This window comes from Rhinoderma darwinii, chromosome 1, assembly GCF_050947455.1.
Source record: "Rhinoderma darwinii isolate aRhiDar2 chromosome 1, aRhiDar2.hap1, whole genome shotgun sequence".
Lineage (NCBI taxonomy): Eukaryota > Metazoa > Chordata > Amphibia > Anura > Rhinodermatidae > Rhinoderma > Rhinoderma darwinii.
In genome coordinates, this window is record NC_134687.1 from 198,277,042 (window position 1) to 198,296,271 (window position 19,230).

Below are 19,230 nucleotides of genomic sequence, written 5' to 3' on the forward strand. Positions count from 1 at the left end.
AGTGAGCCCTGCGTCTCCTGAGGAGGAGACTGAGGCCAGTGCTCGCAGACCCATGGCTGCGGCCGTGAGGAGGTGAGTGAACCTGATGGCCCGCAGCCACGGACATGACAAATGTTAATACCTTTACACACCCAACTTCTGGCAAGGTATACAAGATTCAACATATCAGATTTTGTTATTTATGTTCTAATGTGTCCATGTAAACTCCTGTATGTAGGGGAAATGACTACGGAGTGTATAGTTAGACTTAATACCCACAAATCCACGATTTATACTAAGAAAATTGAATTACCGATACCCAGACACTTTTGGGAAGCACAACATAGGGTTAATCAGCTTAGTTTTTGGATTATAGACCATATAACACCTCTTAGAAGATGTGGTGATAGGGAAAAATTACTTAGGCCTTATTTACATGAGCATAGTTCACATCCGTGATTGTCACGCGCGTCGCACGGACCTATGTAAGTCAATGGGGCCGTTCAGACATTCCTTGTTTTTCACGGAGCTGTGTCCGCTGCGTAAAACTGACGAGATGTGCAGCAACTGAAACTACGGATACTGGAAGCCTGTGCTAGCATTTCTTCTGCGGTGTTGCTATCAGTGTGTGAAGAGTGGGAGAAGAGGGTTGCATTGACAATCCAACACAATGGGCAGCACTTTGAACACATTTTATAAGTGGTCAGAAACTTGTAAATAACTCATGAAAGAATAAAGTAACGTTAAAACCAAGCACACCATTGTTTTTCTTGTGAAATTCTCGATAAGTTTGATGTGTCACATGACCCTCTTCCCATTGAAAAAACTAAAGTTGGATACAAAATGTCCGACTTCAAAATGGCCGCCATGGTCAACACCCAGCTTGAAAAGTTTCCCCCCTCCCATATACTAATGTGCCACAAACAGGAAGTTAATAACACCAACCATTCCCATTTTATTTAGGTGTATCCATATAAATGGCCCACCCTGTACAATAAAAAGTCATCAAAAAGTCGCATGTATGCCAAAATGGTACCAATACAAACTACATCCTGTCCCGCAAAAAACAAACCCTTACACAGCTTTTTTGACTGAAAAATGAAAAAGTTATGGCTCTCAGAATATGGTGACACAAAAAATTGTTTATTTTATTAAGAAGTTCTTTTATTGCGCAAACGCTGCAAAATGTAAAAATAACGATATACATATGGTATCGCCGTAATCGTACCGACCTGTAGAATAAAGTATAATGGTCATTTATAGCCCAGGGTGAAAGCCGTAAAAAATAAATAAAAAACATTGTCAGAATTGAATGTTTTTGGTCACCTTGCTTGACGAAAAATGGAATAAAAAGTGATGAAAAAAAAAATCGCATGTACCCCAAAATGGTACCAAAGAAAACTACAGATTGTCCTGCAAAGAATAAGCCCTCACACGGCTCCGGAGGTGAAAAAATAAAAAAAGTTCTGGCTTCCAGAATATAGCGATGCAAAATGTGCAGTGTTCCAAAAGCGGATAAGATCGGGCGCCATTTATTAGTGCGACACTGGCCACATATCTGCAGATTTTTTGTTTATTTACCCCATTATTATACCCTCTTATTATGCCCCTAATGTACTCTACCCAGCCTACATGTACCCTATACATTATAAACTGAAATACCAGCAAAACGCCACAGCTACTACCAAGCTAAATCTGTGCTCCAAAAGCCAAATGGCGCTCCCTCCCTTCTGAGCCCTACAGCATGCCCAAACGGCCGTTTACGTCCACTGATATGGCATCGCCATACCCGGGAGAACCCTGTTAATATTTTATTTGTGGTATTTGTGACACAAACTGGGCACAACATATAGTGCACTAAACTGGCACATCAGTCGAAAATTTTAATTTTCATTTTGCACCATCCGCTGCACATGAAACCTTTCACACACCATGACTTAATAGCATGTCGTGGTGTGGGGGGTGATGTATGGAGCGTCTCACTCACTGAGTCCGTGCCATACGCTGCGGGTGTCAGCTGTGTATTACAGCTGACACACGGGACTAACGGACAGAAACAGCGATCGCGCTGTTACAGGAGCATGTAAAAATTACAATATACTGCAATACATTAGTATTGCAGTGTATTCTACCAGTGATCTAATGATCCCTGGTTCAAGTCTCCTATGGGGACTAATAAAATTTGTAAAAACAAAAGTAAATAGTTATTATTAGTGGAAAAAATTAAATAAATGTTTAAAGTCCAAAAAAACAACCTTTTCACATTTTTCTCTAAAGTAATGTAAAAAAATACACAAAATTGATATCGCTGCGTCCATAAAAGTCCAAACTATTACAATATACCATTATTTAACTCGCACGGTGAACGCAGTGAAAAATATAGAATTTAAAACGGCAAATCCGCTGTTTTTTGGTCACCTTGGCTCTACCAAAAAATTTGATAAAAAGTGCTAAAAAAGTTGTATGTACCAAATAATGGTACGAGTAAAAACTACAGCTCGTCCCGCAAAAAATAAGCCCTCACACCGATCTATTGACAGAAAAATAAAAAAGTTATGGCTCTCGGAAAGCGGAGAGGGAAAAATGTAAAAAGAAAAAGCAAAACATGGATCAGTCCGGAAAGGGTTAATTACTTTCTAATGAAAAAGCATTTGTGACCACATGTGAGGTATAGCCATACTCGGGAGAAATTGCAAATTCTGCAAAAGACGTGTGGGGTCTAAATGCTCACTATACCCCTAGATAGATTCCTTAAAGGAACAGTGTCACCACAATTTTTTTTTTAATATGTTAACCCCTTCCCGACATTTGACGTACATGTACGTCATGGAAAGTACTGACTTCCCGCATCTTGCCGTACATGTACGTCAAACGTTTGGCACCGGCTCAGAAGCTGAGCCGGTCCCATCATCACCGGATCTCAGCTGTATCTTACAGCTGACATCCGACTGTAACGGCGGGGACCGAAATTAGCTTCGATCCCCGCCATTAACCCCTTAAGTGCAGCGCTCAAACGCGATCGCTGCACTTAAGGTGTTTGCAGCTCATCGGAACCCCAGTAATGAAATTGCCGGGGTTCCGGTGGCTGCAATGGCAACCGGAGGCCTAATACTGGCCTCCCGGTCTGCCTAGCACCGAAGCCGGTCAAGATCCGCCCGGCGGCGGAGCCTGATCGGCCTCCGTAGCTGCCGGCAAGATGGCGCCGGGTCAGGAGCTGATCCGGCGTCATCAGCGGTGGAAGTCAGCTGTACTGTACAGCTGACATCCACCTGTAACGGCAGGAACAGGAGCTAGCTCCGATCCCTGCCATTAACCCCTTCGATGCAGCAATCGAAAGCGATTGCTGCATCGTAGCGGTTACAAGCAGATCGCCAGCCCTGACAGGCAATCGGGACTGGCGACTGCTGTTATGGCAACAGGAGACACAATGGTCTCCTGCTCTGCCATTACGGAAGCCGATTTAGGCCCCGCCGGGAGGCGAAGCCCAAACGGCTTGCTGTCAGTGAATGACTGACAGATCTAATACATTGCACTACATAGGTAGTGCAATGTATTAGAAAAAAAAAAATCTGACCGTTGGACCTTCAAGTCCCCTAGTGGGACTTGAGAAAAAGTGTAAAAAAAGTATAAAAAAGTGTAAAAAAAAGTGCAAAAAATAAAAGTTTGAAAACAATAAAAGTTTCAAGTAATCAAATAACACACAATCCCCCTTTTACTCTTATCAAGTCCTTTATTATTGAAAAATAATAATAAACCATATGTATTTGGTATCGCCACGACCGTAACGACCGGAGGTATCAAAATATTATATTATTTATTGCACGCGGTGAACAGCGTAAAAAAAACCCGTAAAAAACGTTACCAGAGTTTCTGTTTTTTAGTCACTTTGCCCTACAAATATTACAATAAAAAGTGATCAAAAAGTCGCACGTATCCAAAAATGGTACCTATAAAAACTATAGCTCGTCCCGCAAAAAACAAGCCCTCATACAACTCCGTCGACAAAAAAATTAAAACGTTATGGTTCTCACAACTTGGCGACAGAAAAAATACATTCTTTTTACAAAAGTAATTTTATTGTGCAAAAAGTTGTAAAACATAAAAAAGTTCTATAAATGAGGTATCGCCGGAATCGTACTGACCCGCAGAATAAAGGTAACATGTAGTTTATAATGCGTGGTGAACTCTGTATAAAAAAAAACCAAAAAAAGCTGTGCCAGAATTGCGTTTTTTGGTTTACCTGGCATCCCAAAAAATAGGATAAAAGGTGATCAAAAAGTCACATGTACCCCAAAATGGTACCAATAATAACTACAGCTCGTCCCGCAACAAACCAGCCCTCATACCGCTACGTCTATGAAAAATAAAATTAGTTATGGCTCCAATAAGTCAGGAAATAAAAAAATATGCAGTTGTGCCCGAGGAGAACATTTCTTCTGTTTCAAGAGGCGATTTATCAAGGACCTAAAATTAGGGAACCAGGAAGGGAGGGCCCAATCATATCCGATGGAAGCGACGGTGCCCGTATTATACCAGGATAATACTTTCCCAGCAAAATTCCCCAAACTACAAAGGCGCGGAGTGTGGACCAAAAGGGGGATAAGAAATGACACCATTTATCAGTGCGACACCGGCCTGTGCAGAAAGGATTGCTTCACAGCGTAACACACATCTATGGATTATTTTTATTTTTTTATACCACCTGACTATGCCCCTTATATACTCCGCCCCGCTTACATGTACCCCCACATTATAAAACACCAGCAATACTCAAACAAATATAGTACCAAGCAAAATCCGCTCTCCAAAAGCCAAATGGTGCTCCCTCGGCCCTGAACCCTACAGCGTGCCCAAACAGCAGTTTCCTTCAACATATATGGCACCGTCATACCCGTGAGAACCCTTTTAACAATTTTTGTGGTGTGTGTCTCCAGCGTCATAAGCTGGGCATGACATATTTGCCACTGAATGGCATATCTAGGGAAAAATATAAATTTTTAATTTGCACCATCCGCAGCGCATTCATTTATGGAAAAGACCTGTGGGGTGAAAATGCTCACTACACCCCTTAATAAATGCCTTGAGGGGTGCAGTTCCATAATGGGGTCACTTATCAGGGGTTTCTTTTTATTATTTCACATCTGAGCCTCTGCAGTTGTGAACCAATACTTTGTAAATCGCCAAATTAGGCCTCCACTCCGCATGGTACTCTTCACTTCTGAGCCCTGTCATATGTCCAGACAAAAGATTAGGGCCACATGTAGGGTGTTTCTAAAACCGGGAAACACCGCATAATAATTAGAGAGCTGTCTTGTTATGGTGGCACAAGCCGGGCACCACATATTGGCATATCTATGGAAAAAAATCCCATTTTCACTCTGCAACATTGAGCGCACACTAATTTCTACAAAACACCTGCAGGGTTAAAATGCTTACTACACCCCTTGGTAAATGCATTGAGGGGTGTAGTTTACAAAATGGGGTCACTTCTGGGGGGTTTCCACTGTTTTGGGCCCACAGGTGCCCAGAAACCAATCCAGCAACATCTGCACTCCAAATGGCGGTCCTTCCCTTCTGAGCCCTGCCGTTTGCCCAAACAGCAGTTTATGACCACATATGGGGTATTGCCGTACTCGGGAGAAATAGCTTTACAAATGTTGGGTTCTTTTTTTCCTTTATTTGTTGAGAAAATGAAAAAATTTGCGCTAAAGCTACGTCTTATTGAAGAAAAAGGACTGTTTTTATTTTCACTGCCTAATTCTAATAAATTCTATGAAACATCTGTGGGGTCAAAATGCTCACTACACCCCTAGATGCATTCTTCAAGAGGTGTAGTTTCCTAAATGGAGTCCCTTTTTGGGCGTTTTCATTGTTTTGTCCCCTCAGGGGCTTTGCAAATGTGACCTGGCCTCCGCAAATCATTCCTGCTAAATGTGATCTCAAAAAGTCAAATAGTGCTCTTTCCCTTCTAAGCCCTGCCGTGTGTCCAAACAGCCGTTTATTACCACATGTGGGGTATTGTTTTACTCGGGAGAAATTGCTTTACAAATTTTGTGGTGCTTTTTCTCCTTTAGTCCTTCTGGAAATGAGAAAAAATTAGCTAAACCTACATTTTCTTTGAAAAAATGTAGATTATTATTTTCAGGGCCTACTTCCAATAATTTCTGCAAAAAAACTGTGGTGTCAAATCGCTCACTATACCCCTAGATAATTTCCTCAATGGGTGTTGTTTCCAAAATGGGGTCACTTGTGGGGGGTTTCCACTGTTTTGTCCCCTCAGGGGCTTTGTAAATGTAACATGGCCTCCGCAAACCATTCCTGCTAAATTTGAGTTCCAAAAGCCAAATGGCGCTCTTTCCCTTCTCAGCCTCGCCGTGTGTCCAAACAGCCGTTTATTACCACATGTGGGGTATTGTTTTACTCGGGAGAAATTTCTTTACAAATTTTATGGTGATTTTTCTCCTTTAGTCCTTGTGGAAATGAAAAAAAATTAGCTAAACCTACATTTTATTTGAAAAAATGTAGATTTTCATTTTCACAGCCTACTTGCAAAAATTTCTGCAAAAAACCTGTGGGGTCAAAATGCTCACTATACCCCTAGATAATTTCCTCAAGGGGTATAGTTTCCAAAATGGGGTCACTTGTTTGGGGTTTTCACTGTTTTGTCCCCTCAGGGGCTTTGTAAATGTGACATGGCCTCCGCAAACCATTCCTGCTAAATGTGAACTCCAAAAGCCAAATGGCGCTCTTTCCCTTCTCAGCCACGCCGTGTCTCCAAACAACCGTTTATTACCACATGTGAGGTATTGTTTTACTCGGGAGAAATTGCTTTACAAATTTTGCGGTGCTTTTTCTCCTTTAGTCCTTGTGGAAATGAGAAAAAAAATCGCTAAACCTACATTTTCTTTGAAGAAATGTTGATTTTAATTTTCACGGCCTACTTCCAATAATTTCTGTAAAAAACCTGTGCGGTGAAAATGCTCACTACACCCCTAGATAATTTCCTTGAGGTGTCTAGTTTCCCAGATGGGGTCACTTTTGGGGGATTTTGACTGTTTTGGCACCGCAAGAGCCCTTCAAACCTGACATGGTGCCTAAAATATATTCTAACAAAAATAAGGCCCCAAAATCCACTAGGTGCTCCTTTGCTTCTGAGGCCGGTGTTTCAGTCCAGTAGCACGCTACGGCCACATGTGGGATATTTCCTAAAACTGCAAAAACTGGGCAACAAATATTGAGTTGCATTTCTCTGGTAAAACCTTCTGTGTTATAAAAAAAATTGTATTAAAAATGTATTTCTGCAGAAAAATATGAAATTTGTAAATTTCACCTCTACTTTGCTTTAATTCCTGTGAAATGTTTAAAGGGTTAAGACATTTTCTAAATGCTGTTTTGAATACTTTGAGGGGTGAAGTTTTTAAAATGGGGTGACTTTTTTGGGGTTTCTAATATATAAGGCCCTCAAAACCACTTCACAACTGAACTGGCCCCTGTAAAAATAGCCTTTTGAAATTTTCTTGAAAATGTGAGAAATTGCTGCTAAAGTTCTAAGCCTTGTGAGGTCATAGAAAAATAAAAGGATGTTCAAAAAACGATGCCAATCTAAAGTAGACATATGGGGGATGTTAATTAGCAACAATTTTGTGTATTATAACTGCCTGTCTTACAAGCAGATACATTTAAATTGAGAAAAATGCTAATTTTTGCAATTTTTCGCTAAATTTTGGTGTTTTTCACAATTAAATACTGAACATATCGAGCAAATTTTGCCAGTAACATAAAGTCCAATGTGTCACGAGAAAACAATCTCAGAATCGCTTGGATAGGTGAAAGCATTCCGGAGTTATTACCACATAAAGTGACACATGTCAGATTTGAAAAATGAGGCTCTGTCAGGAAGGTTAAAAGTGGCTAAAGAGGGAAGGGGTTAAAGATGTTAGTGCTTTATTAAAAACTTTGTATTTATTTGTGTGTTTGTGTGTTACTTTTTCTTATTTTTACACTTTTTCTTCCCTATGGGGGCTGCCATTTTTTTTTCCATTTCTGTATGTGTCGATTAACGACACATACAGAAATGGAATACGGCAGCTCCAGTCCCATAGGGACTGCGAACAGGGCCCGTTCCATCCACTTCAATGTACGCCGTCTGTGTGGGAACGGCGCATGCGCCGCTCCCACACAGTCCAATTTGAAATGCGCGCCGTCCGGCGCCATTTTCCTGTGGACCGGAAGTCGCGGCCGGACAGTAAGATTACTACTTCCGGTCGCGGCTTCCGGACTTGTGCACTTGGACCAGCGGCAGCAGACGGAGCGGACGGGCCGGAGGGAGCCGCGGCGGCAGGAGCAGGTAAGAGATTTCTATGTATGTTCGTGTTTCAGTGTGTTTACTACTGTATGTAAACCTTCTACACTGTGTGTTAGCTCAAAAAATGGCGACACACAGTGTAGGAGGTTAGACCGTTCAATCCCCTCGTTTATCCCGGCACTAGCCAGGATAAAGGAGGGGGGATTCTGAGAGCTCACTAGAGCGAGGGCTTTTTACCCAATTTTGCAGCATAAAGCAATGTGGTTGCTTTACCACATGCAATGCTGCAATTTTGGGAATGGCTCCATCTAGTGACCAGTGCTGGGAAATATTATAAATTAGAATCCAATCTATAATATTTCCTGACTCGTGGAAAAAAAAAAAAAAATCAGAACAATGTTTAATCACCTACACACTAATTGTTTAACAAAAAAAAAAAAAATCATGTTTTGCTGGCAACACATTCCCTTTAAGTGGTGTAGTTTTCCAAATGGGGTTACTTTTCAGGGGGCATCCAATGTTTTGGTCCCTCGGGGGCTTTACAAATTCGACATGACACCCAAAAACTATTTCAACTAAATTTGAGCTCCAAAAGCCAAATAGCGCTCCTTGCCTTCTAAGCCCTGCTGTGGGTCCAAACAGCACTTTATTACCACATATGGCGTATTTACATAATCGGGAGAAATTGTTTTACAAATGTTGGGGTGCTTTTTCTCCTTTATTCCTTGTAAAAATTAAAAATGTCTACGTTTTTTCAGGAAAAAAGTCGATTTTTACCTTTACAGACTAATTCCAATGAATTCAGCAAAACAACTGTTTCCACTATTTTGGTTCCTCCAGTACATTGTAAACACGACACGGCACTGAAAACTATTCCAGCAAAATCAGAAATCCAAAATCCAAATGGCGCCCCTTCCCTTCTGAGCCCTGCTGTGGGTCCAAAACAGCAGTTTATTACCACATATGGGGTATTGCTATAATCGGAAGAAATTGCTTTACATATGTTGGGGTGTTTTTTCTACTTTATTCCTTGTAAAAATTAAAAATGTCTTTCTTTTTTCAGAAAAAAAGTAGATTTTCATCTTCACATACTAATTCAAATAAATTTAGCAAAAAAACTGTGGGTTCAAAATGCTAACTATACCCATAGATAAATTCCTTGAGGGGTGTAGTTTCCAAAATGGGGTCACTTTTGGCTGGTCTTTACTGTTTTGGCACCACAAGACCTATTCAAACCTAACATGGTGCCTAAAATATATTCTAAAAAAAGGAGGCCCCAAAATCCACTAGGTGCTCCTTTGCTTCTGAGGCCTGTGTTTCAGTCCATTACCGCACTAGGGCCACATGTGGGATATTTCTAAAAACTGCAGAATCTGGGCAATAAATATTGAGTTGCATTTCTAGGGTAAAACCGTCTGTGGTACAGAAAAAATGTATTACAAATCAATTTTCAAAAAAAATAAAATATATAATTTGTAAATTTCACCTCTACTTTGCTTTAATTCCTGTAAAACGCCTAAAGAGTTAAAACACTTTCTGAATGCTGTTTTGAATACTTTGAGGGGTGCAGTTTTCAAAATGGGGTGATTTATGGGGACTTTCTAATATATAAGGCCCTCAAAGCCACTTCAGAACTGAACTGGTCCCTGAAAAAATAGGCTTTTGAAATTTTCTTGAAAATATGAGAAATTGCTGCTAAAGTTCTAAGCCTTGTAACGTTCTAGAAAAATAAAAGAATGTTCAAAAAACGATGCAAACATAAAGTAGACATATGGGAAATGTAAACTGGTAAGTATTTTGTGTGGTATTACTATCTGTTTTACAAGTAGATACATTAATATTTCGAAAAATGCTAATTTTTGTTAATTTTCTCTAAATCTTGATGTTTTTTACAAATAAATATTGAATTTATCGACTAAATTTTTTCCCTAACATAAAGAACAATATGTCATGAGAAAACAGTCTCAGAATCACTTGGATAGGTAAAAGCATTCCGGAGTTATTACCACATAAAGTGACACATGTCAGATTTGAAAAATCGGCTTCGTCCTGAAGGCCAAAACAGGCCCAGTCCTGAAGGGGTTAAAGGTGTTTATATGAGATGTATTGTCTTGTGGGGGGGGGGGGGGGGGTGTATGGATTTGTGATCTTCCTTTTCTGTTATCCCTCTTTTTATCCTGTCATTTGAGAATCCGCAGAGTAGTAAGGTGATTTAAGAACATTTGGGTCTTTTTACATGCACTTATTGCACTTTGGTTCTTTACTGATACCTATGCATTGAAGTTTATTAAGGTGGTAATTTTTGTTTTTGCTTTTAATCTCAGAGATCCGTGTATATTACTATACATCCTTGATGTGAAGCTGGATACTCACCCAATCTGAAGAGCATAATAATTGTTTTTTCTATCTTCAAAACATGCGATTAAAATGGGCTACAGTAATTTTTTCAACATTTTGTAACAGTTATTTTTTATGTTTGACTTCACGATCACTATACTTTTGTTTAGGTGAGGTGTATTGGTGGAGTAGGTTTTATGATGCATTGTCCTATTTTAAGTTTTTTTTTTACTGGTGGGCCCCATTAATGTGGCTAGTGTTTGTTGACCCATTAGGGTTAACTGAGCCCTGTGGGATGGCACCATTATAACCACAGGGTGGTATATACATGCTGTGGTCTTTGTGTGTACATCTGGAACATCAATAATCTGCACTGAGTGTGGATTTACTGTTGCCGAGACATTTAAAACCTGGAGTCCTCTCACTATGAGGCCGTTCTATAATATTTTGATATCTCCAGTATTTTGCTCATATGTCTCCTCCATTTAGTGAACTGTTGAAATCCTATAGGGCATTTTTTGGTCATTTCCCTTTTTCTATTCCCTTTATCCACCGTTTAGTGAGCGGCTCTATCTAGTGTACACACTGGTGTTATGAGCATGAATGCGCGGAGGTCCGTGTTCTACTCTACTGCTTTCCCCCTCACTGGTTGTAACCATGGACGCTTGATCGTAGCCCCATGTTTTGACAGGTAGTCGTGAACAATTTTAGTCACATCATTCTTTAGACATGCATAATAACGGACATCAGACGCCGATTATCGACAAAGTATACAACGCAAGTTCGCATGATTGGCTGAGCTCTTCTATTTTTTGGGTGAGTGGCAGCAATTTTACATATATGGGCTGTTTGATTTAAATAATTGATTAACCCTGCTGTGATCTATACTTGAGATTATGTGTTTAACACTCTTTGCTATCTACATTGTATCGCTCTATAATAATTGTTTATTTATAATCACTGTGCTATTGATATCATGATCATATTATGTATTTACACTTAATCGAATTAATGTTTTTGGATATGCTAATGCTGAATTTTTGTCCCTCCCGCTGTGGACTGTATAAAAGGATTAATACACTGTGTATTATTGCTTGACCAAGGCTGCATTGAGCAGCTGAAACGTTGCTTCCCTTGCACATATGGGTGACTAAAAACCAGTTTTTTTGACATATTCTATTTGGAGTTCCTCGATTTGTCTACATTTGAGGGATTCACAAGTCCGATCCCTGGAGGCTGGCAACCAATTGACCTTTGTGAGGTCCAGTTCTGCTGTGCTGCTCTTATCTTCACGTGTGGTCTAAATAAGATTGCTATCAAAAACGAGTACCCCTTGCCGCTTATCTCTGAGCTCTTCGACTGTATTAGTGGAGCCAAGATTTTCACTAAGCTGGATGTCCATGGGGCTTATAACTTGATCCTTATCCGCAAGGGTGAAGAGTGGAAATCCGCATTTAACACCCAAGACGGCCACTATGAATATATTGCGATGCCCTTTGGCTTGTGTAATGCTCCAGCTGTGTTCCAGGAATTATTCCGGGATCTGTTGTATGTCTGTGTGGTGGTTTATCTGGACGACATCGTGATCTACTCACCTGATCTGACAACACACCGGAAGCATGTTCGCCAAGTACTGCCGCTAAATTGGAGAAATACATCTTTAAAAAAAATTCCTTGCCCTTCCTCGGCTGTACTGTCTCTAATCATGGACTCAAAAAGTATATGGAGAAAGTAAAGTCTGTTCTAGATTCAAGTCGCCCTCAAGGTCTTCAAGCTATACAGAGGTTTCTGGGTTTTGCGAACTTCTACTGACAATTTATCCATAACTTTTCCTTGCTTACCGCTCCCATCTCTGCCATCAAGAGAAAGGGAGCAAATGCAAGGAAGTGGCCCCCTTAAGCTGAAACTGCATTTTCAGAGCTTAAAAGGTCCTTCACTTCTGCCTTCGCTCTACACCATCCAGATGTCAGTTCTCGTTGGAGGTTGACGCCCCTTTCATTGGTGCTGGAGCATTCCTCTTCCAAAGAAACTCTTAGGGTATGTGCACACGATGAGAGGCTTTTACGTCTGAAAAGACAGACTGTTTTCAGGAGAAAACAGCTGCCTCGTTTCAGCCGTAATTCCTCCTCCTCGCATTTTGCGAGGCTTCTCTGACAGCCGTAAATTTTGACCTGTGCTTCATTGAGTTCAATGAAGAACGGCTCAAATTACGTCTGAAAGAAGTGTCCTGCACTTCTTTTGACGAGGCTGTATTTTTACGCATCGTCGTTTGACAGCTGTCAAACGACGACGCGTAAATGACAGGTCGTCTGCACAGTACGTCGGCAAACCCATTCAAATGAATGGGCAGATGTTTGCCGACGTATTGTAGCCGAATTTTCAGACGTAAAACGAGGCATAATACGGCTCCAATACATTTGCCCATTCATTTCAATGAGTTTGCCGACGTACTGTGCCGACGAACTGTCATTTACGCGTCGCTGTCAAACGACGACGCGTAAAAAAGACGGCTCGTCAAAAGAAGTGCAGGACACTTCTTGAGACGTAATTTGAGCCGTTTTTCATTGATTCCAAAGAAGAACAGCTCCAAATTACGGCTGTAATTGACGCATCGCAAAAGGCAAGTACGAGCAATTACGTCTGAAATGCAGGAGCTGTTTTCTCCTGAAAACAGCTCCGTAATTTCAGACGTAAATGCAGTTAGCGTGTGCACATACCCTAAAGGAAAAGCTGTCTCCTGTGGCTTTTTCTCTAAACTCTTCTCGGCAGCGGAGAAGAATTATTCTATTGGAGATCCTAAGCTTCTAGCCGTCAAGTTGACCCTAGAAGAGTGGAGGCATCTGTTGGGAAGTTTGGCACACCCAGTTGTCATTTACACAGATCACCAGAACCTTACCTACTTACAGTCGGCACAACGATTAATTAAAATTTCTCTCCTGGGATCACAACTCAAAGTTTGCAGGTCATTCTGGCATTCAGGGATTTCATCACCCGCCACTATTGGTGGCCCATGCTACCCAACAATGTCCAGGACTTTGTCTCCATCTGTACTAAGTGTGCCCAAAACAAAGTTGCTCATTCCAAGCCTGCGGGTCTACTCCAACCTCTGCCGGTTACAGATAGTCCCTGGCAGCATGTTGCAATGGATTTTATTACAGAACTTCCTCCCTCTGCTGGATGCACAACTGTCTGCGTCGTTATAGATCGTTTCTCCAAGATGGCACATTTCATCCCTCTGTCTGGTCTTCATTCAGCTCCTCTGCTGGCAAATCTCTTCATTCAGCATGTCTTTCGTCTGGACGGATTGCCTCTCCACATTGTCTAGTGGCGTACAGTTCACATCCAAATTCTGGAGAGCGCTGTGCAAACGTCTGGACGTAAAACTGGTCTTTTCTTTTGCGTACCACCCACAATCCAATGGCAAAGTCGAACAAATTAATCAAGTGCTCGAGAACTATCTCCGCCATTTTGTTTCAGCTCAACATGACAACTGGGTACAACTCCGTCAATGGGCTGAGTTCGCATATAATAATCATACAAGCGAATCCACTGCTACTTCTCTATTTTTCATAGTTTACAGCCAACATCCTCGTGTGCCTCTTCCTGCGCCTGTTACCTCCGAAGTTCCTGCAGCCAATATTTTCTTTCCTTTCCTTTTTCCAGATCTGGCAACAAACCAAGTCAGCAATCTTGCAGGTGGTGGCGGTGATGAAGAAATACGCTGATAAGAAGAGAAGGCCACCTCCTCAATTTTCCCCTGGAATGAAGGTCTGGTTGTTCTCTAAGAATATCAGCTTAAAGGTTCCTTCCTACACGTTTGCTCCTAGATTTCTTGGCCCTTTTGAAGTCTTACAACAGATCAATCCTGTGTCCTACAAACTATGTCTGCCTGCTACCCTCGATTCCCAACTCCTTCCACGTGTCTCTCCTGAGACATGTAGTTCTCAACCGGTACAGTAAGTCCTCCGACTCCAGCTACCAGCGGTTCTTCAGATGTCTTCGAGGTCAAGGAGATTCTTGACTACAAGAAAGTAGGAGGGAAGACTTTTATTTTGTGGACTGGAAAGGTTTTGGTCCCGAGGAAGGATCCTGAGAACCTGAAGAGAACATTGATGCCCCTGCGCTTATCAAAAAATTCCTTTTATGCTCTGGACCTGAAGAGGGCGTAAGGGGAAGGAAGAAATGTAGTGATGGCGGCCGCGGGTCTCACTGTAGTGGCCGCCAGCTTACTTATCCACATCGCCAGCAACTCCTCGCCCAGGGACGCCGGCGCGCTCTGCTCTCTCCTCCTCCCTCGGCCTATGCCCGTAGGGGGCACGTCCCTGCTTTTATAGGGCCAGCACCCCCACCAGGAATATTGCCCCCAGCCTATCCCAGCATACCTTGGCCAGCAGCTACTCCATTACGGCGGAGTAGCCCAGTGGGTCCATATACCCAGTGGACGTTACATGTAGTACTGGTATGTGACCAATATATGGGAACTGTATGATGATACTATTGGTTGTATTGGTCTTCATGGTAGATTAATATGGTTTTGATATGGAGATATTATTTGGCCCTACTATATTGGTATTATTTGGTAAGTGCATGACATGGTATATTGGGGTATGGTCTGGAGTCTTTTTTTTTGACTGGTCTGATAATTAAATTCACTGAAAGTCTTAACTTTTACAGCTGGGTAAATATCCTTGCTTGAGGGGGGGGGGGGGGTGCTCATTCAAAAATTTGGCACATGTATACTGTCAATTTGGAACATATAAATTGGGGATGAAATACTGGCAACAGTTGTTTTTTTTTTAGTAATGTGAAACAAAATATATATATATATATATATATATATATATATATACGGGACCCCTTTGCTATGTGTGTGTATGTATGTATGTATGTATGTATGTATGTATGTATATATATATATATATATGTACACACATATATACAATATATATATGTCTTAAATAAGTTTTGCTCTGTCTTGTGTGTGTGCTATAGAACAGGTTTCCTTGAACCAATCCACCTTTATTGCTGCTGCTAGGACTGCCCAGGGAAGGATACTATCAGCTTACAGCCTGGGAACGGTGCCAGCAATAATGAAAACCAGGAAATGACTACAACTCTAACCTCTCCCCGACTGCATGACCCATAAAAAGAGAGCAGCTGTTACCTGGAGGATGATGGTTAGAGAAGGAGTAACCCCTCTTATAGCTGAGGGAAGTGTTACATTTGGATTCTTGGTGCAGATGTACAGTTTGTGAACTTTGTGTTTTACAGGCTGGCATTTTTAGCATGACGGCCCATCTGTCACTGGGCGTAAGTTTATAATTAACACTAACTCTAATGAGAATTTCATAGCTCTGCTATTCATCACTGAAATTAAGGTTGAAGGGTTTAACCAGAAATGTTATAGTCTGGGGTAGTTAAAGTGTATAAAATATCCAAGACTAAGGGTATGTTGTCACGCAAACGCAAAATACGTCTGAAATTACGGAGCTGTTTTCAGGCGAAAACAGCTCCTGAATTGTAGACGTTTTTGCAAGTACTCGTGTTTTTTGTGGCGTCTTTTACGGACGTAATTGGAACAGTTTTTCATTGGTGTCAATGAAAAACGGCTCCAAAAACGTCCCAAGAAGTGACATGCACTTCTTTGATGCGGGCGTATTTTTACGCGCCGTCTTTTGACAGCAACGCATAAAATTACACCTCGTCTGAACAGAACATCGTAAAACCCATTGCAAGCAATGGGCAGATGTTTGCAGACGTAATGGAGCCGTCTTTTCAGGCGTAATTCGAGGCGTAAAACGCCTGAATTACGTCTGAAAATTGGCCGTGTGGACATAACATTACTGGTTTCTCAGGATTGGGACATTTCTACAAAGTATATTATGCCAAAATCACGTACATATGCGTTCTGAATTCAATATTTCTGTTTCGTCATAGAAGAAAAAAAACATAATTCAAGACGAGATTGATTCGTCAAACGCCAGACAGCAATTGTGCCCGATGGACCTCATTGACTTATAATTAGTTCTGTTGGGCTCCCTTGTGTGTCCCAGGTTTTGACGGGACACACAATAGCATTGTGCAGCCTAAACTGTTGAGCACCTCATTATGGAAATTCCAATAGTACAGAAAAATACAAAAGAATCCAACATAACAAAATATAGGATCCAGTCGCCCAGCAACCAATGGCCAATTGGCAAGTCAGTGAAATGACAAATCTAATGTCTATTGATTGGGCAACTTAGGTCCCATGCACACGACCATAATTTTCAACCGTAATTACGGAATCCGTAATTACGGAGGAAATTGCGGACCCATTCATTTCTATTGGCCACGGACACCTTTCTGTATATTTACGAACATGTGTCCGGGCAGTAGAAATAAACAGCAAATTATAGCACATGTCCTATTCTTGTCCACAATTGCGGCACGGACTCGCACATAGACGTCTATGGATGCTTCCGCAATTTCAGTCGGATACGGATGTGTATCCGTAGCCGTTGGATCCGTATTTGTGGACAGTTAAAACGCTTACGGTCGTGTGCATGAAGTTTTTGTTATTGCCCAAGCAGGAATAATCTCTGTCATTATCTAAGACAATACCATTGTGCCCATTGGCCACAGCAGTGAGAGTTGTTAGGACAAGTAGGAAAGATAGGATGAAGTGCCGTTACATGGGTGACTCCTCTAATGTCAGCCGACTATTAGCCAAAACCAGGGTTGGCTTAACCCCTTACCGCACCAGGACTCACCGGTATGTCCTAGTGCAGGGGAGAAGTATGGAGCATGCTGCGGGTGTCGGCTGTGTTTTACAGTCACGCTGTTCCTGGCTGTTTAAACCCTCAAATGCTGCGGTCAATCGCAACCGCAGCATCTGAGGCGTTGAAAAGTGGGGGCGGCCCCCTCTGGCAACTTTAAAAAAAAAAACTTTTTCCATTTTTCCATGTAAAAAAAAAAAAGTAAACAAAATTGGTATTGCTGCTTCTGCAAAAGTCTGAACTATTCCAATATAGCGTTATTTAATGTGCACGGTGAACGCCGTAAAAAAATAAAAATGTAAAACGCCAAATTCGCTGTTTTTTGGTCACCTTAGCTCCCAAAAAATATTTAATAAAAAGTGATCAAAACTCATATGTACCAGAAAATGGTACCAACAAAAACTACAGCTCATCCCGCAAAAAGAAGCCCTCACTCCGCTCAATGCACCAAAATATTTTTCTTTTTTTAAAGTAGTAAAATTTTTAAAAAATCTATATAAATTTTATATTGCCGTAATTGTATTGAGCCACAGAATAAAGTCAAGTTGCTGTTTTTACCACACGGTGAAAGACGTAAAATTGGAATCCCAAAAATTTCAGCCCGCAAATATATTTTTTTTCGGCTTCCTAGTACATTATATGGTACTTTAAATGCTACCAATAGAAACTACAACTCCTCCCACAAATAATAAGCTCTCACACCACTCTATTGACGGAAAAATACAAACGTTATGGCTCTTGGAAGGCGGGAAGTGAAAAACGGAAATGAAAAATCAAAAAATGGCTGTGTCTTTAAGGGTTAAAAAAAAATAGAAGCCCTTCCTTTATCCTTTTTTTCCTGTTTATGAATCCACAGGTTTTTATAAAGAAAAAACATAAAAACTACAACAAAACGTAACTGTGTGGAATGTAATGGAAGTAATACGGGTGCTGTATATTTTTTGTAAAAAACAAGTTGATGTAGCTACTTACCTGCTGATGCTGCTGCAGAATCAACTGAAGCCTCTGGTGCCGATGTGTCCTCGCTCGTCTGACACGATGCAGGACCTGTGAGTGACGTCACAGCGTGATCTGGCAGAAGCTGGGCGTTCTGAAGAGAAGTGGATGATACTTCTCGTCAGAACGCCCAGCTAGTAAAAGAAGTAAAAACGCCCCGATGTACGCACATAATACACGCCCACTTGGACTTTTACTTTTAAACACACCCACTTGGACTTTTGCAAGCCTCATTTGCATAACTACAAAAATGGTCATAACTTGGCCAAAAATGCTCGTTTTAAAAAAAAGAAAAACGTTACTGTAATCTACATTGCAGCGCCTAACTGCTGCAATAGCAGATAGGGGTTGCAAAATATGGTGACAGAGCCTCTTTAAGCTTGGCCTCTTTTTAGTACCATTGCCCTATGCCTCACAGTTTTCCTACTTCAAGTCACATTGCTCTCAGTAAGCCTTAGAGTGCCCCCTCTGTCAGGCAGTATCTCAAGCCACAGTGCCGTAGTAAAAAACAGTGGGCCCAGTAAGACACAGTGCTCGCCGTGCAGGTGAAACTGTCCCCATTACCAGCCATATTTCTTTCCCCCAGCATGGACTCCTGCACATCTGCAACAAGAAAAAGTTATAGACAGGGGCGTAGCTATAGGTAGTGCAGAGGTAGCAGTTGCAGCCGAGCCTTGGGGGCCTGAGGGTCCAAAGCCCCATCCGCCACATAAGTATTTTAAATGGCACATGGTAGGTGGGGGGCTCTGTTATAGATTTTGCATTGGGGCACAGGAGCTTCAAGTAACGCCTCTGGGGTTGGGTGCTTTTCCCACATCGCTTAAGGGATCGGTGGGGGTCTCAGTAACCAGTCCC

At 41.5% G+C, this 19,230-nt stretch overlaps 1 protein-coding gene across 1 annotated transcript in view; it reads left to right on the plus strand.

Annotated features, from left to right (window-relative positions):
- The first annotated feature begins 11,350 nt into the window (after nt 1-11,350).
- The window catches only part of BTC (betacellulin), a 102,008-nt gene continuing 94,128 nt past the window's right edge, over nt 11,351-19,230 (plus strand). Inside the window, exons 1-3 of the mRNA XM_075849784.1 lie at nt 11,351-11,437; nt 14,285-14,572; nt 15,296-15,299. Coding sequence (XP_075705899.1) covers nt 11,351-11,437; nt 14,285-14,572; nt 15,296-15,299 — 379 coding nt within the window. The remainder of the gene's footprint in view (nt 11,438-14,284; nt 14,573-15,295; nt 15,300-19,230) is intronic.